At 39.1% G+C, this 24,922-nt stretch overlaps 1 protein-coding gene and 1 long non-coding RNA gene across 12 annotated transcripts in view; one reads left to right on the forward strand and one right to left on the reverse strand.

The window, feature by feature from the left end:
• Positions 1-467: 467 nt before the first annotated feature.
• On the reverse strand, positions 468-12,471 carry LOC103664319. The gene is made up of 2 exons (XR_568991.2): positions 11,328-12,471; positions 468-2,776 (listed from the first exon to the last, which is right to left on the reverse strand). It is a non-coding gene; the product is annotated as an uncharacterized LOC103664319 (long non-coding RNA).
• Positions 12,472-12,651: 180 nt separating this feature from the next.
• Positions 12,652-24,922, forward strand: part of PAN3 (poly(A) specific ribonuclease subunit PAN3) — a 233,257-nt gene continuing 220,986 nt past the window's right edge. For 4 of the 11 annotated variants that reach the window (XM_040621778.1, XM_040621797.1, XM_040621808.1 and 1 more), the window contains exon 1: positions 12,655-13,167. In XM_040621778.1, the coding sequence (XP_040477712.1) occupies positions 12,738-13,167 (430 nt within the window). In that variant the 5' untranslated portion in view covers positions 12,655-12,737. Of the gene's footprint in view, positions 13,168-24,922 lie in introns of all 11 variants that reach the window. The other 7 variants (XR_005832278.1, XM_040621823.1, XM_040621849.1 and 4 more) reach the window with 6 other exon arrangements.

The following is a 24,922-nucleotide window of genomic DNA, read 5'->3' on the forward strand; positions in this document are numbered from 1 at the left end:
CATGACTTGAGCCAGAGGCAGACGCTTAACCCACTGAGCCACCCAGGCGCCCCTACAAACTATTTTCTAAGGATCTTTAGTTTTACTTCTTCCTTTTCCATCCTTCATTCTTTCTCTCTCCATTTTTGTATTGGTTAGGACCTCTGGTACCATATTAGTGTACCTGGTGATAATGAGCATCCATGTCTTGATTTCAGAGGGAAACTATTAACAGTTCACCATTAAATATGCTGTTTGTTATAGTTTTTTTTTAAATAGATACCACTTATAGATTAAATATGCTCCTTTCCATTCCTAGTTTGTATGGATTTTTTAAAATATCATGGACATTAAATTTTATCAAATGTCCCCCAAATGTGTAAGATCTAATTTCTATAATAAACACCTTATTCTTTATCACAACAGTGATTGTGCTTCTGTGATTGAACCCTGATATATAGTTTTCTTCTTAATCCAACCCAAAAGTCTTTGTTTTATTCGTTTATTTTCCATCAACCTTACTTCCATTTTCTATTTAAGAGTCTGTGGAAGAATAGACTTGAACAGTTCCTACCCTTGAGTGGTCTGAGCAGTGGGAGCTGCAGACCAGGCTTTGTGGCCGGCTGAACACTCCGGGCTGCAGTCGTGGACAGGCTCAGGGGACATATGCGCTGTCAGACCAGTCCGTGACCTTGGGTTGAGTAGCAGTAAAGCCGGGAGCTAGAACAGTCCACTCGCCCTGAAATTCCTCCTTGCTCCTGGCCTTCTCGGCAGCAGCCCGCTCCTCCTTCTCCATCTCTTCAGGGTCTCTGTGGAAGTAGACATCAGGCAGGACCGCCCACGGGGGTTCAAAGGAGACAGTGCCATGCATGCACTAAACTTCCCCGGCCAGCATGTGGCACATGAGCCCCGCGGAGCGAGCGCCCTTGATGTTGCATGGGCCGGCAGTGTCTGCACTGCGCAGAGGAGAGTCCGTGTAATACAGAGCAGTGGGAGGCCCCTTACGGCGCCTGCGTTGGGAGGCCGGAGGACAGCCAGGAAGGCACCAGAAATCTCAGCTCCGTGAAGGCTGGTTCTCGTTAGTGAGGGTTCCAGCAATAAGCAGCAGCGAAGTTCAGCACAGCCCGCCGGCCGGCCGGTATTCCTGGAGGATGTGACAACCGACATCAGCCGAGTTCTCAAAGGCAACAGTGGCTCGAGCTGCGAGCAGAAACTTCTCCCGGGTTCTTTTCATATTTATGACGTGGATACCGTCGCTTTTCCTTTTGCAGATGTACTGATCCATTTGGAGGTCAAGGTTGGTGCCAGCTAAGTGGGCTCCTGCTGCAAGGAATTTGAAGACATCCCCCTCTTTCATTGCAGAACACCAAGTGATCCGGACATTGTGAAAACTTCCCTTTAAGTTACCACAAGAACCCAGGACGTTGTGCAAGATTCCCTTTAGGTTAGCACGGGAACCCAGAACAATGTCATATGGACTGCTCTACGAGTAGCTTGGAAAGGCTGAAAGACTTTGTCTTTTAATTGGAGCTCGATGGTTTACATTTAATATATTTAGATTTAAAGTTATCTTTCTTCTTTTCCATTTGTTCTGCCTATTCTATGTTCAATTTTCTCTCCTTTCTTGATTTTTTTTTTGACCAAATGCTTTATTATTCCATCCCTCTCCCCTTGTATTAGGTTGTTATATATTTTTGCTTTACTTTCAGTAGTTATCCTAGAGGTTACAATAGGCACCTTTGACTTACCGAAGTCTAAGATAAATTACTACTTTTATTACTTCTTTGAAAATGCAAGGAATTTAAGGTCCTTCATTTATATCCCTTATGATTTTTTTTTTAAGATTTTATTTATTTGAGAGAGAGAGAGAGAGCACACAGTGGGGTGAGGCAGAGGAAGAGGGAGAAACAGACTCCACCTGAGCAGGGAGCTAGACATGGGGCTCGATCCCAGGACCCTGGGATCATGACCTGAGCTGAAGGCAGCCGCTTAACTGACTGAGCCACCCAGGCGCCCCCATATCCCTTATGATTAATGTGTTGTTTTCATGTCTTTTAATTCCACATCTATTTGAAACCCCACAAGGCATTGCTATTTGTTTTATATGGTCCATATTCATTTGATTTTATCAGTATATTTCACCCTATTGCTCTTCATTCCTTCCATCTGAAATCCTTTAGTGTGGGTCTGCCAGTGACTAATTTTCTGATTTTGTCTCAACTCTTTATTTCATTTTCATTTTTAAAGAATATTTTCATTGAACATTGTATTGTAGATTGGTAGTTATTTCCTGTGTTCTGAAGATAATAATGATGGACATTTTTCTTTCTTCTTGCTATCATTGGACTTGCTAGGAGTGTATCTGTTTAAACCTTTTGATGTTTTCTATTTCCTTAGTTTCAGTCTTTCCTTTGTAACACATTCCCTTTTCCTCCTCTCAGTTCATTTTGTCCTTGTGTAAGTTTGTTACTATTCATTCTTTTTTAAAAAAAGATTATTTATTTGAGAGAGAGAAAGAGGGAGAGAGAGAGAGAGAGAGAGAGAGAGGCAGATTCCCCACTGAGCGCAGAGCCCAACCCAGGGGGTTGGATCCCATGAAGCTGAAATTGAGAGTCCGACGCTCCACTTAGTGAACCACCCAGGTGCCCCTTATTCTCTTTTAATAATAAAAATACTTGAGACTATGTATACATTTCTTCTTAGTATAGCAGTGTAGTCTAGTCTTTAAGATGCAGTATGTACTCCTTTTCATTGACGTTTGGATGTTTGTAATTTCAGTTTTATTTTCTCCTTGGTCCTGCAAATATTCAGAAAAATATTTCTTAATTTCCAAATGGGTGGGCTTTCTTATCCTCTTTTTAGCATTGATTTCTTTTTTTAAAAAATATTTATTTATTTATTTATTTGACAGAGATAGAGACAGCCAGCGAGAGAGGGAACACAAGCAGGGGGAGTGGGAGAGGAAGAAGCAGGCTCATAGCGGAGGAGCCTGATGTGGGGCTCGATCCCATAACGCCGGGATCACGCCCTGAGCCGAAGGCAGACGCTTAACCGCTGTGCCACCCAGGCGCCCCTTAGCATTGATTTCTAATTATATTGAATTATAATCAGAAAATGTAGCCTATAAAATCCCTATCTTTTGAAATGTATTGTGGTTTATATTATGGCCAAGGATATGTTTAATTTTGGTAAATCTTCCATGGTTATATGAATAGAATATACATTTTGGTAATAGGGTACAAAGTTCTCTATTTGGCTGAAACATAAGCCAGTTGATTATATTATTAAAATAGTAATATCCCTGTTTTTTGTCTGTTAAATTCTGTTATTAAACTCTACCATTATAATTATGTGTGTGTGTGTGTGTGTGACAATGTGTGTGTGATGCAAACCAAGTTCTATATTGCTAGGTGTTCTTGCATTTTGGCATTCAGTAATATTGTCTGGTGTATAAAAGTTTATTAAGATTATTATTATTTTGTGGACTTCACCTTTTATCTTTACATAATGTTCCTCTTTTGCACACTTAATGTTTTGGCCTTAATTTTTCTTTACCTAATGTTAATATTTTCACTCTTGTTTTTGTTTTCACTTAGGCAAATCAAAAATCCTAAATAAACTTGTAGTACCTAGGTCCTTGCTTTACACTAGGTTATGCAGGGCGATTGAGCAGACTTGTGCAAAAGACAGTTTCTTGCTTCGAGGAGTCTCATTTTAATTTTACTGATGGCATATCCTATTAAGATTCTTGTTTTAATATATACATTTTTTCAGCAAGTCTCCTGATATAAAGCTTTTCATCAGAGTATAAACTAGAAAATGTGCACAACAAATCCCTAATCTTTGCAAATAGTAAAATAAATTATTAATATAGCACTGTTAGATTTAAAATTATAATAATGGGCATATTACACATGGAAATGTTGAAGTGATTTTCTGGAGTAGGGGTGCCTGATCAACAGAAATGGTGGCAGTGAGCTTTGCTAAATTGAAGGTACTTCTGTAAGGCTGTATGGATGATAACGGTGATATACTTTAATAATCAGGGTTATTTCCAAGGTACGACTACGTTAAAATCATGTTTGCCTTCACACAGGAATATAGCGAGTCTTGATGACATTGATGAAAGACTACCTCTTCTATAGAGGGTCACAGATACACTAAAACTTTTTTCAACATACCAATTGTTTTTTGTTTTTGTTTTTAAGTAGGCTCCACACCCAGCATGGAGCCCGACTGGACTCGGGGCTTGCACTCATTACCCTGAGATCAAGACCTTAGGTGAGATCAAAGTTAGAGGCTTAACCGAATGAACCACCGAAGCAGGCGCCCCAACATATCAGTTACTTCTAACTGCCACAAGTAGAAAGACTTCTGTTTTAAGTGCACCAGAAATTTGTCAAAACAAGATTAACACTAGGAAGTTGCTAACAATCTTATATAGAATGATAGCGCAGAACTTAGAGCATAAGAGGACACACAATTTTACAAAATATAGAAGAAACAGATATAAATGCAGTCAATTTCATTTCTGGGAGTCAAAAATAGTCAATCCTAAGTTATCTACAAGCAGTTTCCATGTTAGTTGCCTTGAGGGAGAATGGTTTAAACTCAGGCTGCTATCACTAACATAATCACTAACTACTCAGAAAATGTGAAGTTTTCTCTATTCCTGGTACTTAATACAAATTAACATCAACTTTAGCTTTTAGCGGTCGGCTGCTGGGGGAATGTTGCTAGAGGCCACCCAGACAAAATATAATTCTCACACTATATCCCAAAGCAAATATGATTTATGGACTAGTTACAGTTTTGGATATAATCTTCATAGCATGAAAACGACTTGGAGTTGTCTAAATATTTGTTTTTAGTAAAGGATACTCAAGAACGAACCCTTCCTAAAGACACAGCCATCCTATGGAAGTAGGCCGTTGCCTACAAAATATTTTTTTTTTTTTAAAGATTTTATTTATTTATTTATTTGACAGAGATAGAGACAGCCAGCGAGAGAGGGAACACAAGCAGAGGGAGTGGGAGAGGAAGAAGCAGGCTCATAGCGGAGGAGCCTGATGTGGGGCTCGAACCCAGAACGCTGGGATCCCGCCCTGAGCTGAAGGCAGCCGCTTAACTGCTGTGCCACCCAGGCGCCCCGCCTACAAAATATTTTTGAGGAGATAGGAAATGTGTGAAAAATAAGGCCTTAGGATATTTTTCAAAAAGCAAACACATTAGACTATAAAATCAAATGAACACATTTCTTATAGAATACTTATAATAGTTACATGGGAAGATTATACACTTACACACTAACAATTTTCCCATTGTTTTTAGGAAATTATTTTCAGCATCAGCTTTTAAGCTACACAAGAATATTGGTTTTGTTTATATTGACATCATTATTTTAAATCACAAATGACATGGCCCTGTTCAGTTATTTTTATCATTTACCACGCCTGGCTCTGATAACTTCGCGTCATCTCCAAAAATCTGGTCTTCCTTTAAAGAATGAAGATTTGCTACCATGATGATAAAAAAAGTGTTAAAAAATCATGGTAAATTCTGCTTACTAAATCCTGCTTTTGGAGAATTACAACATGCCAACATATTCAAGGATCTGAAAAGAACAAAGTTGTTTAACACGGCATTTCCCAAATTTTCCCAACAACAGAATCTTTTCCTGTGTGTAAAAGCAGCCAATATACTGCTGAACCAGTCATCTGTGAAATATACTTTGGGAAACACCGGAGTAGTGAAAATTTGAAGAATGAGCATTTGTAAATACTACCATTAAAGCACACATAAATAATTTTGGAAGTTACCCTCCCTCCCTATTAGTACGTAATTATAGGTTTCAAAACCCCAGACTTGCTTGAGGTCTATCTTAACAGAGTATCCAATGGAATGAAATATGAATTTGGTGCATTTTAACGAAGGATAAGGAAGGAATATATTAATCTCAAGGTGGACTAAGGTAACAGTAAGAAAATCCAGAATGAGAGGACACAAACCTTACTGAGATGGTTATAGATTAGGAGAAGATGATAAAACATGAGATTTTGAAGAGTCTAAGCTCACTATTTTGGGGCAAGTCATAGAACCTTAGAGATCTTTTTAAAGTCTCAGGCTCCCAATATTAAAATAACATTCTCATTTTAACTGTTTCACAGGATGGTTGGGAGGAGAAATGAAAACTAGGCCTGACTGCTTTTGTAAGCTGTGAAATGCTATGGAATTTGAGGCATCATTACAGTAATTGCCGACATCATCATCATATAAGGAGAGGGATACATGAGCCAGAGTGCTAGAGGTAAATACAGTAAGATAAGAAGTTGTGAGAACTAAAATGCGTTCTACACAGAAAGGTGGTTAAAATTATTTTGTAAATAGAGACTTTGTTTACTTAGTGGCAGAGAGATCATTCAATCCTCAAGACAGCCCCATAAAATAGGTATCATTTCCATTTTAAAAATTAAGAAACTGAAGCTTAAAAGAGGTTAAGGGACTTGCTAAAAGCCACATGGGTCTAATGTACCAGTTATTTTAATTCCAAATTCAGTGTACTTTTGTGTCTCATTAGCATTACATTTCGTGTTCACCACACAAGCTTAAGCCTCAGAGGATATCCTATGCAATGTATTAAGTTTTAATACATTAATTACTTGAAATGCATTTTACAGTGTTTCTGCAAGACCCACCATGCGGGCAGCACTGAATGGCAGAGGCAGAGGCAACATGAAAGAGGAGGAAGGAAAAACAAGTGGGAGGGGTGACTGGAAGCTGAGTGAGGAGCACCACAAAAATGGTTATTACTGTTGAATATTACAGGGGAAGAATAAAGTGGCTGAAAAATAGCTAATAAATTTGCTAATGAATATCAGCCGTGGCCCTGGTTATTTAACAAAGCAAGGGCGATAAGACAAAACACAAAACACAAAACAAAACAACAAAACAAAGCAAGGGTAATGCCCAATTATTCTCGATTAAGGGATGAATGGAGATGAAGAGACTGGTTATGAATGGACGATTCAAATAAATTGCCTGTGAAGAGAAGTTAGGACAAAAGAAGGAAACCAATGAAAGTGAGGGTTTTCTTTCTTTAAAATCAAATTTTAATTACTGAAGCAGGCATATATTCTTCTTGTAAAATCTGAAACATCACAGATAAAGCTAAAGTCCCCTTTTACCACTGCTCCTGATCTCCAACCTGTTAGCAATGTAATGTTTATCTTTCCAGTCCTTTCTGTGCACATTTTATATATCATTGTAGGAAACATGTTTATTTTGGATAAAAGGTGCTATATTCCATATTTACCTGTATTGTGATTTTTCTCATTCAACAACAGCTTTTGGAGTGTAATGGCACAAATAGATCTAGCTCTACATTTACGAACATTTAGGTTATTTCCAATTTCACTATTATCAACAATGCCTCAAATGAACATCGTGATGCATGCCTCCTTGAGCACAAAAGGGTTTTTCTAAGGGAGATACCAAGCATGGCATTGTTGGGTTTTGGGCATGGATATTTAAAAATTTTACAAATATTGCCAAATTTGCCCTCCAAAGTGCTCATATTAATTAGCCTTTCTACCAGCAGTGTTTCTTTCTGGTATTTTAAAAAACAAAAACAAAAATATTTTTGTTTCTGATTACAAAAGGCTCACAAAAGAAAGGAATGGAGACCCTAAACATTATTTCAGTGTGAGACCTTACATATTCACATACTACGAGAGTCAGAGAAGATGCTGGAAGGAGAACACTAGACCCCTGAGGAAATGTTAGGAAGTTCGGAGCATAAGTGAAAGGATCAGTCCTAGATGGAAGAAGGGGCTCCTGTTCTAAGGACATAGGCAGTGCTTTCTTTTTATGGCCATATGAAGTAGAAAGCAAGGTAGAAGGTTTGGGATGGGGGAGGGACTGAAGAATGCAGACACAATTTAAAATAGGTTATACTGGGGCAATGAGAAGGCACGTGACTCGGACAGTGTTTCTCAAAGTGTGTTTGAGGAACACTGACTCTGCAAGATGAGTAAAAAAAAAAAAGTGTTAAAAATTATGGTAAATTCTGCTCACTAAATCCTGCTTTTGGAGAATTACAACATACCAACATATTCAAGGCTCTGAAAAAGACAAAGTTGTTTAACACGGCATTTCCCAAATTTTCCCAACAACAGAACCTTTTCCTTTGTGTAAAAGCAGTCAATATACTGCTGAACCAGTCATCTGTGAAATATACTTTGGGAAACATTGGAGTAGTGAAAATTTGAAGAAATGGGCAACAAATGAGGGGCGCCTGAGTGGCACAGCAAGCTCTGCAGCTCAGGCGGTCCCGCAGGGACGCAGCCAGCTCCCACCCAGAGCCTGCTTCTTTCCTTTCATTTTTTGTTAAATTCCTTTCATGGAGTCGTCTCATTCTGCTTGAATAAATAAATAAATAAATCTTTAAAAAAAAAAATGGGCAACAAATGAATGTCCAGCTTGTCTTCACAAAATTAATTTATTGGAAAACAAAATGAAACCAAAAATACACAATTTAACAACTCCTCAGAATTAATACTAACTCCTCAGAATTAAAAGGTTAAGATTAAATTACAATACATTTTAACGCTTATTTTCCTATTATAGAAATAATATCTGTTCATGATACAAATTTGGGAAGCGGAGGAAAGATAGGAAAATATTCTGTCATTTTACCACGTTAGTAAAAGCCACTGATATGTTTTAAGGCAGTTACTTTATCATTATTTCTATTAGGTTTTTTATTGTTTACATCATTATAATAACACAGCATATACAATTTTTTTTTGAAGATTTTATTTATTTATTTGACAGAGATAGAGACAGCCAGTGAGAGAGGGAACACAAGCAGGGGGAGTGGGAGAGGAAGAAGCAGACTCAAAGTGGAGGAGCCTGATGTGGGGCTCGATCCCATAACGCCGGGATCACGCCCTGAGCCGAAGGCAGACGCTTAACCGCTGTGCCACCCAGGCGCCCCAGCATATACAGTTTTGTATCATGGTAAATATTTACATTGTTTTGTAAGCACTACTGTACATCTTCATGGTTGCCTTTTTTAATGGCTGCATAATATCCCAAGTGGATAGTCAACTATTTAACCATTTTCCTTGGTTTTAGAATTTATATTTTTAGCAACTCTTTCTTTTTTGGCTTTCATATTAAATTTTGCAATGATTAGATGGGAGCATAAAACTCCTTATTTACAGTTATTTTCTTAGGACTTATTTGCCAAGTAGAACAACAATAGTTCAAAGGCAATGTACATTTTAAAGGGTTTTGAAAAAATATTGCCTATTTGCTTTGGGGGGGCATGGGGAAAGGTTGTATCATCAGGTAATATATTAAAGTGCCTATTTGTGAGATGCCTGAGTGGCTCAGTGGGTTAAGCGTCTGCCTTAGGCTCCGGTCCTGATCCCGGAGCCCTTGGGGATCAAGTCCTGAGTCTTGCATCAGGCTCCTTGCTCAGTGGGGTGCCTGCTTCTCCCTCTGCCTGCCACTCCCCCTGCTTGTGCTCTCTCTCTGACAGATAAATAATAAATAAAATCTTAAAAAAAAAAAGTGCCTGTTTGCTCTATTTCCCTCCAATTTAATTCAGGTTTCATTTTGTTAGCACTGGTCCATTTTTTTTTTCAGCTGATGGACATTTACAAATCCTAATCTGTTATTTATTGCATTATCTATCCCCACTGGTTTTGCAACACATTACGGATCTGCTAAACATGCTATATATTTCTCCATCTAGGCAGCGAATAAATTTTTTTTTCATAAAATGTTAAGAAGAGAGTCCAAAGAAAGATAGCAAAGATCATGTTGACATGTATCAATTTATCAATACTCTTTGGATATTGTTTAAGGAGCTCCAATGGCAGCTTTATCAACGTTTTGATTATGACTAATCAAAGATACTTAAGTCACTTAACTATAGTATCTTAGTCTACTTTTCTCCATCTTGTTCAGAATGGTTTAATAGAAAACTCTGTCAAATGGGGTATTGAGGGATGATTTCTCTTTGGTGTTTCCCCTCATGATTCCCAGGCTGTATTTTACACATTTTTGCGTATCAAAGCCTAGCACAAAACTTGCTTGATACATAGTACACAGATTCTCAATAAGTTTATTTGAATAATATGCTTAATTTGGCATGAATTTAATGAACCTCTGTTGTCCACCACAGACACCACTTTCCTTTCCAAGACATTAATAAACATACATGTTCATTTAGGAATGGCAAATGTATAATGGAAAGAGCACTTAAAAAAAAATTTTATTTATTTATTTGAGAGAGAGAGCAGGAGGAGCAGAGGGAGTGGGACAAGCAGACTCTATGCTGAGGACACTGAGGTCATGACCTGAGCTGAAATCAAGAGTTGGTTGCTTAACTGACTGAGCCACCCAGGCCCCCTAAAGAGCACATTTTATAATTAGAAGTCCCTGTAAGTTGGCTTTGCAACTTACAAGTTGGTAACTCTGTGTAAATCCAGACCTTACTCACTTTGTTCATCTACAAAATGGTGATAACCCATCTTCCTTAACTTTCCTCATTGGATTCTTATAAGAATTAAAATGTTTTTCTCTAAAAGGAAATCTGATCATGTCCTTAGTTGACTTTTTAAAACCCTGTAGTAACTTTCTATTGCCCTCAAGAAAGAGTCAAATCCTTTAACATGCCATACAGACACTTTGGTGATCACTATTGTATAATGAAAGCTCTCTTTCACTGCAAGGCCTTTTGCACAAGCTGTCTGCTTTGTCTGTAAAGCTATTTTCTGCACCCTTCTATGTTTATTACTACTAGCAGCAATTCTAATAGCAATAGCTAAAGTCTACTGAATTCTTACTAGCATGGGACACTTTACATACAATTTATGAAGTGGATACTATTATCTGTTCTACAAATAAGGCACAGAGAAGTGAAGCAACTTACTGAGAGGAACACAGCTATTAAGCCTCAGCTTACAAATTCTCATCTGTCTGAATTCAAAGCAGATGTTCTCAACTTCTGCTATTATGGTATCAACTTTCTCCAGAAAGTCTATCTTTACTATCCTCTAATAGCCAATGTGATAAGATTAGCACTAAGGCACTGCTTTATAATCAAGCCTGTGTACTTTATGCAGGGATCTGCAACCAGAGGGATAAACAATCCATTTGAACTCAGACAAGACTGCATCTAATTTACTTTGGTTTCTCCAGCTCCTAGCAGTTCCTGCTACACATGAGAGGCATTAGTAAATATTTGCTGAATAAATAAATATACGAAAGTGTTCTTAAACAAAAGACATAAGACAATGTTATTTTCGAATTTAGTTAAGGAACATCACCAGGCTTACCAGTTTGTGATGTATGGGATCCACTTTTCCCCCTTTTTGCAGTGTAGTACACTTGCTTATATCCGTTCTTCTGTGATCTCTTCTGTTTGCCACAATTCCTTAAATACTGTCAACATATACTCCCCCTTCACAACTGTGATGCTGCCTTCTGAGAAAATCTTTTACAGAGGAGAAAAACTAAAATGTTAAAGTTACTTTTCTCTTCATAGCAAGGGAAAACTTTTTTTTTTTTTTTTAAATACAGTGCAGCAAAACATTAGAGATGGCTGAGGGAAAAACTATCTTTTAAAAATGAATTTCAAATCAAGACTAGGCTGATTGGAGAGAAGCAATCTAGCACATTTATAAATGAAACGTTCTGGCGCTGCCTAGGCAGTGTTGTCCCCAGGTGGCATCTTATTTTTCATAATATTTTACTGAAGCCTTTCAGTAATATAAATAGAGAAAACAGGTGCTGCACTGAGCAGGGGGTTTGTCCAAATCAACCTTTTTTGGCTCAGTTTTTTGATAGAAGGCCCAGAAGTTAAGGTAATCAGTCCTGCAGCTCTCATCACCTTCAAGGATAAGGAAAAAGAGGAAGGTGGTGAAAAAACAGGGAGAGGAAGTGTGGCAAACAGATGAAACTACCCTTCAAATAGAGCGAGGACTTGGGCTCCTTCCCAAGGTGCGGCCCCTCAAATAGACCGTTTACATTCTGTTAATATTGTCTTTTCAATTAAAAAAGGACGCCTGGTTTTATAAGTAAGAGGATATACAAAAAAGGAAGGTATTCGTCTCGTGAGAACTTCACCACCCTGATCAGCGTCTGTCTGGGAAGGCCACCGCGGACAGCCCACCCAAACGCCCGCCCGCTCGCGGATGCCCCAGGGGCCGAACGCCTGGCGAGGCTTCCCCTCGCGCTCCCGCTACCCACAAGCCACCGCGCCTCGGCGCGCCTGCGCAGCGGCGACGGCCCTCTCAGGAAGAGGAAAATGGAATAAACAACTCGGAGGAACCAGAGCGCGAGAGAGCGAGTGGAGGCAGAATTTAAAAATAAACCGGCCTCTCCGCCCTCCCAGCCCGTTCGCCGCCGCCGCTCCCCCTTCCCTAGCCCGCGCCCTCGAAGGCCCCGTCTGGGCCCGCGCGCCCACCCCGTCGTCCCGCGCGGCCCCTTTAAGAAAAGAGAACGAGAGAGTGAGTGAGAGAGAATCCCAACTCTCCCCCTCCCCTCCCCTCCCTCCTACCCCCTCCTCCCTCCCCTCTCCCCTCCCCCCCTCTCCCCGGGCGGCTCCGGCTCCCGCAGCGGGACAGACCCACCCGCCCAGGCTTTTATCAGGCACCGGCAGCGTCTTCCTTCCCTCCCCGGTCTATGGTGGCGGCGGCGGTGGCGGCTCCTCGGGCGGCAGCGGAAGACGAGGCTGCGGCGTTGCCATGAACAGTGGCGGCGGCCTCCCGCCCCCCTCGGCCGCCGCCTCCCCTTCCTCCTCCTCGCTGGCGGCGGCAGTGGCGGTGGTGGCCCCGCCGGGGGTCGGGGGTGTCCCCGGCGGGGCGGCGGCGGGAGTGAAGCTGAAGTACTGCCGCTACTACGCTAAGGATAAGACTTGCTTCTACGGGGAGGAGTGTCAGTTCCTGCATGAGGACCCGGCCGCCGGAGCTGCCCCGGGCCTCGGCCTCCATAGCAACAGCGTCCCCCTGGCTCTGGCGGGCGCGCCCGTGGCCGCCTTTCCGCCCGGAGCAGTCCCGGGCGGGGGAGCCGGGCCGCCCCCGGGGCCCAAGAAGCCGGACCTAGGGGGTCCCGGTGCCGGAGCCGCAGCCGGAGGAGGAGGCAGCAGCGGAGTACTCGATGGACCGCGGCTGGCAAGTGAGTGTGGTGCGGGCTGGGAGGGCCGCCCGGGCGTTGGGGCGGCGGCGGAGCGAAGGCCTGGGGCTGGAGGGGGCCCGGATGAGGCCCTGCAAGAGCTTTGCCCGCGGGTCCCCCCCTTCACCTCCCTAGGCGGTCTGAGAGGCCTAGGCCGGGCCTGAGCCCTCCTTCCTTCTTCCTGCTTCCCCTCCTCGCAGCTCTAGGCGAGCTGGGGAGTGAGGGGAGGCTGGGTTCCCCGGTACGTGGGTGGGTGGACTGGGGTGCTGTGAGTGGGGGCGGGGAGGAAGGGGGATGGGCTGTGGCGTGCGGTGTGTGAGAAAGGGGGTGTCGTTTCCGGGGGGTGTGGAAAGGGGCTGGGTTTGCAGGCACATGTGTTTTGCGTGCCCGTGTGGAGTGGTGTCTGCCGAGTGTTGAGGTTCCCTAGTGGGTGTGTGTGGGTAGGGGGCGGGAGGTGATGGGCGGGCTTAAGGCTTCCTGGAGTAGGTTGAAAGAACGGGAAAAGTTTGTGTAAGGCTTAAGGGAGAAAGATTTTCCAGGCAGGAAGTGATTTCTAAGGATTAGGAGTGAAGGCACTGCAGTTTTTATATTGTGTTTAGGTTTAGTCGAGAGTTTAGGACTTTATCAAGACTTGCATTTCAACATAGTTTTCCTGAAGCCAAGATAAGTTTTCTGGGTGTCAGTAGGGATCCTGTCTTCTACAACTTGCTATCAAGCAAACTCGTAGCGTGGAGCCTTGAAAACGTGCAGCGTTCATTTGTGTGCGACTGAGCACTTGAGTTCGAATATCTTAAAGCTGTTGGTATTTTTTACTTTTTCACTTGTCATTATCTATTGCCTTGCCGCTTTTTAATTTTTAGTGAGTGGAGTTTACAATTATTAGTTTAAGTGCAATGTATTTTACAGAAGGTTACTCTTAAGCAGAACAGGTGGCAGGTTTTTGTTTTTTGTTTCTCAGTATATTGACTTTGTAAACCAGAAGGGGTAAGGTTTACTTTCTTGGGCATTCTGAACAGTTTTTAGATCTCAAAATAATTTGATAGGCAACTTGGACGTTAATACATTTTTGCCTTTTTTTTTTTTAGCAGTTATTTGCTTTATGAGGATTACTTAGTGTTTTCCCAGAGATTTGCTTTTTTAAAAAAGATTGATGTGATGGACTTGAATTTAATGCAGATGTATTTGGCCAGATTGATATGTTCAGAAGATTAATTTGTAACTAAAAGTGTTTTGTAAAAAATGGCTACTTTATTGGTGGAAATTTATCACTTTGGAGTAGCAGCTTTGCATTTTCAAGGTAAACTTTTGTTGGTTGTGTGAGTTGTGGCTCAAAGTAATTTGATCAGTGTTTGAATAGTACTGGGAAACTGATGGGTGGCTTTGTTACATACAGAAAGGCATTTTCAAAGATGCTGGCATCTCATTTAATATGTTATCTTCCTAGAATTTTCTAATATGCAGAGGTGGTAGATTTGGGACGTGAAAGATAAGACACGCTGTTGTAAATAGGTGAAGATGGGAGGTGGAGGAAAGATACTGGCAGTGGCTCAGAGGTGAGCATCATTCCATACCTCAGAAAAGGAAAGTAGTTGTCTGGGATATAGGATCTTGAGAGAACAGGTAGTTATTGCAAAATAAGGCATTTTAAAATTTAATAGTCATTTAAGAGATATTTGATTAAATAGCTGAGTTATGTATTTAGGTTCTGTAGGGCTTGCTTTAACTTGCCTGGGTGAAGCCTGAGGCTCCTTGTTTCTGCTGTAGACTTCTTGGTAACTGAGAAGTATGTAGGTTGTGACTTCTTTTAGAGGAGAGCAAATTGCTTCGTATCAGTGAGTAGCAAGTAAAGTTGCTCAGGAATGAGGGAAGAAGATTGTGTTGGTAATTTAATGGCTGCTTTGAATTTTTACACTTAAATGTTTAATTTTAGTTTGCTTTCTAACTTTCACTGGATTCTTTGCTGTATCTTTGGAAACAGGCTTGATTTGTTAAGTGCAAGAGGCAATTAAACTAGGCAACACATCCTAAGAGGTAGTGCTATCAGAAATTTAAATTTTGTTAGTTGCTGCCTTGATCATTTAGCATCACGGTTTTATTTTGCTTTTATTTTTTCTTTGCTCTTCTTTAAAGGTAAGATTGTAGTGGGGCGCTTGGGCGGCTCAGTCGTTAAGTGTCTGCCTTCGGCTCAGGGCGTGATCCCAGAGTCCTGGGATCGAGCCCCACATTGGTCTCCTCCGCTGGGAGCCTGCTTCTTCCTCTCCCACTCCCCCTGCTTGTGTTCCCTCTCGCTGGCTGTCTCCTCTCTGTCAAATGAATAAATAAAATCTTAAAAAAGTAAGATCGTAGAGCGTTTTCTTAGCTGAGAGGTCATAAACTGATCTGCTCTGATAAGCTAGATCTGCCTGCAGAAATATTTTGTTTGGGCTTCATGGTATCTTGTGTGTGTGCATGTGTGTGTTAAAAGTTTTTATTGAGGGGTGCCCGGAGTTCTGGGATCGAGCCCCGCATCAGGCTCCTCCGCTGGGAGCCTGCTTCTTCCTCTCCCACTCCCCCTGCTTGTGTTCCCTCTCTCGCTGGCTGTCTCTCTCTCTCTGTCAATAAATAAATAAAATCTTAAAAAAAAAAGTTTTTATTGAGGTATACATACCCAGGGAAAAGTGTACAAATCATAAGTTTTGGAATTTTCACAAGATGAACACATAGCTTATAATCAGTACTCAGATCAAGAAATAGGACCTGATCAGTACCTCCAGAAGTCCTGCTCTTGCCCCCTTCCAGTCATTACCATTTCCCAAATGTGACTTCTGATTTCTTTCTTTCTCTTTCTTTCTTTCTTTCTTTCTTTCTTTCTTTCTTTCTTCCCTCCCTCCCTCCCTCCCTCCCTCTCTCTCCCTTTCTTTCTTTCTTCCTTTTCTTTCTTTCTTTCTTTCTTTCTTTCTTTCTTTCTTTCTTTCTTTCTTTCTTTCTTTCTTTTCTTGATTTTATTTATTTATTTGACAGAGACAGCCAGTGAGAGAGGGAACACAAGCAGGGGGAGTGGGAGGAAGAAGCAGGCTCGTAGCGGAGAAGCCTGATGTGGGGCTGGATCCCAGAATGCTGGGATCACGCCCTGAGCCGAAGGCAGACGCTTAAGGACTGCGCCACCCAGGCGCCCCTGACTTCTGATTTCTAACACTATATTCTGACACTGTAAATTCATCTTTCACTTTTTTTGAACTTGATAGGAATGGGCTTCTTTCCTTAAACATATCTGAGATCTATTCATGTGATGTAAAAACAGCTTCTATAGTCTCATTTCTATATAGTGTTACATTGTATGAATATACCACATTTTATTTTCTCATTTTACTGTTCGTGGGCAGTGGAATGTTTCCTATTTTTGTCCATTAAAAACACTGTTTTGAAATTCTTGAACATGGTTTTTGATGAACAAGTCTATGCATTTCTGTTGGCTCACCTAGGAGTTGCTAGGTCATAATAGGGTATGCATATGTTCCGATTAAGTAGATAATTTCTGATGTGGTTGTACCATATTTACATTCCCTGTGGCAGTGTGTGAGAGTTCTCGTTGCTCTGCATTCTCACCAATACTTGGTATTAGCTGTCTTATACTTTTCGCCATATTGGTGGCTCAAATTTATAGTGTAATTTTTTGTATCATGTTTGTGAATTGTAGTTAACATTAAAAAATCAAAAGATGTAATATAGAAGTAGATTTCTGACTTCCTTTGAAGGGCAACTCTTACTTGTATTGGAATTAGGACTGTTGGGGCAAGACTCTCAGTTTTGCCTTACTCCCTGACTTAGGTGACTTTTATGTGTCTCGCTCCTTAGTTTTTGACCCTTGCTTTACTACTTTACATTTGCAGAATTGCTTTGTTAGTGTTTCAGATCATGTTAAAACTTAAGAGGTAAATGAAAGAGAAAATTTTATTCTTATTTTGCAAGCATTGGAAAACTGAAGCACAAAGGCTTTTTCTTCTTAATATACTTAGTTGCAGTGATGTTTCAGTCTTGTGAAGGAACCATCCTTTAATTTGTTGCTTACCTTTTATGTATACAGAGTATTACATTTTCTTAGTCCAGCTCTCCAGCTCTTCTGCTCACCTGGCACTGTAGTAGTAAACATGTTCTGGCATTCAGGGTTGTTGTTTGGGAAATAACAGTTTGTGTTTTTTTTAAAGAAGTTTTTTTTTTTTTTTTTTTTTTTTTTTTTTTTAAGAGAGAGAGCCTGTCGGAGCAGGGGTGAGGGGGCAGAGGGAGAGGTTGAGAGAAGCTTAAGCAGACTCCACACCCAGCGTGGAACCCGGAGTGGGGCTCCATCTCAGCCCTGAGATCATGACCTAAGCCAAAAATCAAGAGTCAGGCGTTTAACCGACTGAGCTCCCCAGGCACCCCTGAAAAAGTACTTAAGTTTTTCACATTTCATATTTCTGTTGGACTTGGGATCTTCTGAGGCTTAAATGTGGTTTGATTTGGGTTCAACTGAATTACTGATTCTTGACATTTTAATAATGTAATTCTAACTTTCAGCTAGCTAGACGTTTAATCTTCAAGGTGCTCAGTTTTTAGCAGCTAAACTATTTATATGCCAATGTTTATATTTTATGTACATTACTTTATTTGAAATCCAGTGGATTTGTTTATTTTACCGAAAACAGATGTATATTCTAGTTCGACTAGTTTAGTTAGCAGTGAAGGCTTTGATGTAAGACACATCTGTGATGGAATCCTGGCTTTCTTATTAGTTTGGGATCTTGTGTAAATTTTAAACCTTTAAGCCTCAGGTTTTATTATTTTAAAAATGGGAGTAGCAATAGCACTTACTTCAGAGTTGTGATAGGATTGCATTGCTCGGTGCATTATCAGTGCATTGCTTGGCCCATAGTGACATTTTAGTCATAGTTGCTGCTCTTACTCAGTATTATTATTAATAAGTTTGTAAGTTGTGTATTTTCTTTCTTTCTCCAATTTTAAGACTAGTGAAATACCTAGATTATTGAACTGTGGTTGTCTGTCCAAATGGAAGAGAACAGTGGATAAATTAAAGTTCATTTACTTTGGATTATATACTGTGTGTGGCAAACTGTTTAAGTCAGGATTACACTTACCTGTATCAGATAACAGGAAAGTGAGTAGTGGGAATTTGTCATTAGGATAGCTGGTATAGGTTCAGACATTTTTATTGGACAATGCACACAGCGGATACAAAGACTTTAAAATACCATTCATTTCACTCATTTAATATTGTGCTTGCAAGGTGGCAAGCTTTGCCCTAGGTGATAGGAATGAAACATTGAATGAAATGAAATTCGGCCTTAATGGAGTTTCTGTTCTAGAGGAGAATACGAACACATGTATAAGATAATATTAAGCCTTGGTAAGTTTTATGAGGAATATTCAAAGAGGGATATATTGTTATAAGTTGCGGTAAGATTCAGTTAATGAGTAAAAGTGCATGAAAGTACACTTTCTTTCCATAAAAGTGCATTTGAAATAGGCATGTAAGAAGATAAATGATTGCCAAAACAAAACAAAATATCTTTATATATTTGCCCTTTTATAGAATTTTTCACCTTTTTTTTTAAGATTTTATTTATTTGTCAGAGAGAGATAATGAGAGAGCACAAGCGGGGGAGAGCGGAAGAGAGAAAAGCAGGCTCCCTGCTCAGCACCCTGGGATCATAACCTGAGCCGAAGGCAGACGCTTAACCAACTTAGCCACCCGGGCATGCGGGATTTTTTCACTTTTTAAATTGACCTTCTATTTTGAGATAATTGTAGAGGCACATGCAGTTTTAAGAAATGATACACAGAGAACTTGTTCCATTACTCATTTTTCTCCGAGACTTAACATGTTTCATAACTGCAGTACAGTATCACAACCAGCATTGATTGATACAGTCCACTTATCATATTCATATTTCTGTAATCTGATTTGCACTCGTGTGTGCCCACATATGTGCATTTAGTTCTGTGGAATTTCTCACGTGTATGTTTGTGTACCTGCCAACACAGTCAAGACATTGAACAGTTTTATCACCCTCTTGTAACCCTCCCATACTCTCTCTCCAAACTTGGCAACTACTAATTTGCTCTCCATTTCTATAATTTTGTCATTTCAAGAATATTTAAATGGACTTAATGTAGCATGAAATCTTTTGGGATTAGTTTCCCCCTCCAAGCATAATTATCTCAAGATTCAACCAAGTTGTATGTATCAAGAGTTCATTTGTATTTATTGCTGAATTTTTCTCTGTTTTTTAACTTGGAAATTTTATATTTATTACGGAGCAGCAGTTTTTTTGGTTTGCTTTTCTATAAGCATATCTACTTTGTGTACAAAGCTATGAACATTTACAGTAACCCAGAAATGATATTTTAAAGATTTGTGCTAGGAGCATTTACTGACAGACTTGAATATTTGTTTATGTATTTTAGAGTTGATTTTCACTTATGTAATTTTTTTTGTTATGAAACTCAAACTCTTTATGTAAAAATTTCCATTGGAGCAGCAGTGCATAAAGTCAAAATAGACCAATCTCCTCATCTTATTACCTGGGGTTAATTGTTATTAATAAATGCTTTTGTACTCCTAAAGGCTCTACCTCCAAATACAGTGACTTTGAGGGTTAGGACGTCAGTATATGAATTTTGAGAGGAAACAGTTCAGTCCATAATTTGTGTGTGCATGAACACAAACTTAAGTTTTGTAGCAGTATTTCTCATGTTTTTTTCCCCATATTAACTTACTTTATATCCTATTTATAAAATAGTTTAGTCCGAGACTATGTAAGTGGAATATGATAAAATATTTGTTTTATGTACTGTTTTCATATAGCTGTTAGAAAGCCAATATATGCAAGTATTTGTGTCTCCTATAGGTATATAGGAATTACTACTGGACTGGGGGCTCAGAGATTTTGATTTTAGCGCACTTACAAAATCACTTTGTGATCTTAAGCTAGTCATTTAGTCCACTGGAAATAATGTTTATCTGTAAAATGGGAGCATGGGGTATGGAGTGAGTACGTGATGTCCAAAATGCTTTTAGCTCTAAAATGGTCCTGTGTTTTCTAAATGTTCATGTTCCAGAAAACAGATTACTTCATGTTTGATCTTTAGATCCTCTTCTCCTCCCAGCATCTCTTAAAAACACTGACTGCTCAGCAGTTTAACATCCAGTACAGGAAAGGTTATGTTGATCTCACTAATCTTGGCTGAGTTAATTGGCATGTAGATAACAATCCTCTTCCATAAAAAAGCTCTCCTCTTTTTTGATGTCTCTTCTGTCATCTGTTTTTCCTTTTTTTTAAAAAAGTTATTGTTGCTGTTTTTTTCTTTTTAAAGTAAACTCTACACCCAACGTGGGGCTTGAACTCAACCCGCCTGAGATCAAGAGTCTCATGCTCCATTGGCTGAGCCAGGCAGGTGCCCCGTTCCTGTTTTTCTAATTTAATTACATTTTTTATTATAAAAATTCTAGCTTAAAAAAATAGGAAACAATGTCTTGTTTTTGGAACTAAAAATGTAATACATGCACAGGTTAAAAATTTAAGTAGCACAACAGGGTACCCAGTGAAAAATAGTCTCCCTCCTTCTTTTGTTCCTAGATTCCTTTCCAAAAGATAGTCACTCTTTTTACTTTATTATGTATGCATTCAGAAATATTCTTTGCCTGTGCAATCATTAAATGTTTATATTTTCCTATCGCTAGCACCTACCGCCACATAAACACGTGCATACATACAGAAACCTAATGCACTTTGATTTTTTTTAACTGAATTGCAAATTTTGTGGTTTGTTCCAAGTTCATACATAGAAATCTACCTTGCTCTTTTTAAAGGCTGCATAATATTCTACTGTATGTTGTATTATTCTTTTTAATGGATATTTAGGTTATTTATAGTCTTTTATTATTACAAATAATGGCATTAAGCTGTTGTATCTTAATGCATTATGTATATTTATACATAAATCCACACAAAATATGATATGCACATATCTTAAGCATACAGAATCGTCAGTAATTTGGTTCAAACTTGGTACGTTAAAAAAAATTATGTAGACAACTACATTGTGATCTCACTTATATGTGAGATCTAAAAAAAATCCCTGTACTCATAGATACAGGGAACTGATTGGTAGTTACTGGAGGTGGGGATGGGAGGGGTGAGAGAAATGGATGAAGATGGTCAAAAGGTACAAACTTGCAGTTATAAGATAAAGAAATTTTGAGTATGGAATGTATAGCCAGGTGGCTATAGTTAACAATACTGTATTGTGTATTTGGAAGCTAAGAGAGTACATCTTGAAAGTTCTCAGCATAAGGAAAAAATGGTAACTGTGTATGGTTGATGTTAAATAAACTTAACATGGTAATCATTTTGTAGTATATGCATATATCCATGCCAATTATAGCTCAATAAAAAAATCTGTATTTTATACACGATTAGCTGAAATAAGATATTTAAATAGTCTTCCATATCAAATCTGACCCAGCAGGATTTTTTCCCAGTGGCTCACATATTTTTAGTTTTGTAAGTCATATCTTTTGCAACTTAATAGATTAGCATTTGTTAATACTTGTTGAGAAATTTCATTTGCATATTTAATAAAACACTCATGTTATTATTTAATAGTCTTTCATTGTTTATCTGCATTTTTGATATGGTTACTTTAGGGTGCTTTCATAAATATTAGGTAGAGCATGACAGAGCTGGAAAAATGGGAAAAGAGTTTATTAGGTATAACTCTCTTATTTTGCTTATCTGTTCCTAAACTTACTCTGTCATTTAATATTGCCGTTCCTAGGGCGCCTGGATGGCGCAGTCGTTAAGCGTCTGCCTTCGGCTCAGGGCGTGATCCCGGCGTTATGGGATCGAGCCCCACATCAGGCTCCTCTGCTATGAGCCTGCTTCTTCCTTTCCCACTCCCCCTGCTTGTGTTCCCCCTCTCGCTGGCTGTCTCTGTCTCTGTCAAATAAATAAATAAAATCTTTAAAAAAATATATATTGCTCTTCCTGTATCTGACCGTATACTTGACTGAAAGGATGAGATCAGAGGTGAAGAAAAACAAAATGGAATCAGGCCTCTTAAAATTCCATAAGTGATGTTTTATGGTTCATAGACTTTATAGCAATGTCAGCTATCTCTGAGGAAGAGTCTTGACAATGATGGGACAGGGAATTTTCTCCCTACTCCCAAGGCTTGGAAAAATGATAAAGGCAGTTTTTAAAGTAAAAATTTTAGTAAAGTCCTCTGATACATATTATAAAAAGATTTAATGTAAAAAATAATGTCTTTGAAAAACTTAGATTTTTGGCAGACTTTCAGCTTTGTGTAATTAGGTCTAAAAGTGGAGATGCATTCATTTTATTTAATTATTTGATTAACACACATTTACTGAGCACTTGCTCTGTATCAGCTACTGTTTTAGATTCTTAGGATACGTTAGTAACCAGTAAATGAAAGATTCCTTCCTTTGTGAGCTTTCCATTTTAATGGGTAGGGTGGCAGTATTTGTAAACATAACCCCCCGAATTTTATAATATGTTAAAAGATGATAATTGCTATTAAAAAAACCCTAACTCTGCTCCTAACTTCTCAATAAACTATGGGTTTGGGTGATCTTACACTAATATTTTGCACAAGGAATAAGCTGGTTTTAGAAACACATTTTCTATTATTAAATTCTGATTTACTGAGAAAGCAAGAACAGTGGAAAACTTCTCAAAACATTTATTTATTGGCAGATTTTGGTTGCATAGAAGAAGCAGTTATCTTGGCACAGATCCTAAACTAGAACTGTCTTATTGGGAGACATTTTTCAGTAAGTAATCAAAGGGACTAAATATTAAATAGCTTCACCTGAGAACCCAGTTTATTTAGTTGTTTATTGTCAAGTTTGTAGCCAGTGTATCTTGGAAGGCCTGTAGTATTGTGGTGCTCCTCAGAGTCCAGTGTTTACCAGAGCCTTGCTGCACTGTAGTTCTTCTCTGATTCTGAAAATTAATAATGTATGTCTTAAATTTTCAGTTCAAAACAGTGTACTGTGTATATTTCAGTGTGAAACAGTAGAATCTCAGCTGAGCTCTTATTAAGCCACTTTGATCTATGTAAAATTGCTGTTTCAGGATTTTTTTCTTTTTTTTTAGTCTAGTCTTCCCATAGACCTTGTTGTGTCTTTCTTGGTGCAAAGGTATGATGACTTTCATAAGGGCCAGTTACAGATAGAACTTACAGTTTTTAAAACAATGTCAACTTGCCTCTGGAGGTATATTTTATGCAGATCACTACTTCGTAAATATGACATAGTATCTGTATAGTTTGGGCACTGCTCAGGGAGTTTGATTATCAAGCTTTTATTGAACATTTTTGTGTCAGATACTGTACTGGTGTCAGGGAATACAAAGATGTGTGGTTCTGGCTATTTATGAATGCACAATCTAGTAAAGGATTTTGAAATGTATAAATTTTGGCATAGTTTGGTACACTGTGGGTATAAAGTTGTATAACAAACTCTATTCAGGGATATTTTGGAAGGTCTCATGAAGAGGGAATATTTGAACTATTTTTTGAAAGATGTGTGAAGCATATCTGGTAGAAAAGAAAGGCATCGTAGGCAGATGACCAGGACACAGATTTTGAGAGATAGCATTGTGCATGCTTTTGTTCTATAGTCACCTGATGTGGAGAAGAGGCTATATTATGGAGAGTGGTACCAGATGATAGATTGTGTGGCCACATTGTAAAGGGCCTTGTAGGCTGTGCTAAGTGAAGTGATAAGATCTATGTCTTAAAGAGATAACCATAGGAGCTTTTGGCTTCCAAGGATGGAGATAGGGAAACAATTCAGAGTAGCCTTATAACAATGGAAGAGAGAAAAGCCAAGGACTTGATTTAGGCAAGTGGAAATGAAATATAGGGGGCGCATTTGAGAGAGATTTGGTGAAGCAACTACTTGAGAGGGTAGATGGGAGAGAGAAAGGAGTTAAGGATAAATGAGTTTTTAGCTTAAAAGTACTTGTCACACATATACTTGAAGACATTTAATAATAGATAGTTGTAAAGGTGAGTCTGGGTTTGTAGGAATGACTGAGAGGAATGTAGTGTAGTGATTTTTGGAGCCTTTAAGTAAGTTTGTTCTGGTTTCAAATTTCATCTCTGGCACTGCCACCAAAATAGGCAATAATGATATGTATCTTAAAGGACTGATGAGATTGTGTGTATAAGCAATACATGGCAGCTGGTATTATTGTCTGTCTGTATATCTAATCTGTCTCTCTATCAGAACCAGAAATGAATGTTTCAAAGCAAGAGGATGAGAGTTCAAGAGGGTCTAGGTAAATGGCTAAAAAGGGAAGTACTTAACATTCTTAGCCCTTTATTACTTCAATTGGGTTGTGGTTTAATACTACGTTTTCTACTTCTGTTGAGAATTAATATAAAAAGTGTTTCTAGAAATTTTCCTTTCACCTGTATCAAGGATGTATGATGATCAGTACTCCATATATAAAAATCCTTATAAAATTTTTTCTGAAGAGCTTAGTGCCGGGAAGTTTTTGCTGTAAAAAATTGGTATTTGTTATTTTACTAGGTGAGTATTTTTAACTTACATTTTTTCTTTTTTATCTTGGCTAATTAGAAACTTCTGAACTTAATGTTCAACTGAAATACTTATTCTTAGCTTACATTTATTGGTTTAATAATCCACTATTTAATCTTTTATTTTTATTATATGTCTGTCTTAGGGGAG

Source organism: Ursus maritimus, unplaced genomic scaffold (genome assembly GCF_017311325.1).
Source record: "Ursus maritimus isolate PB19 unplaced genomic scaffold, ASM1731132v1 scaffold_10, whole genome shotgun sequence".
In the NCBI taxonomy this organism is placed as follows: Eukaryota; Metazoa; Chordata; class Mammalia; order Carnivora; family Ursidae; genus Ursus; species Ursus maritimus.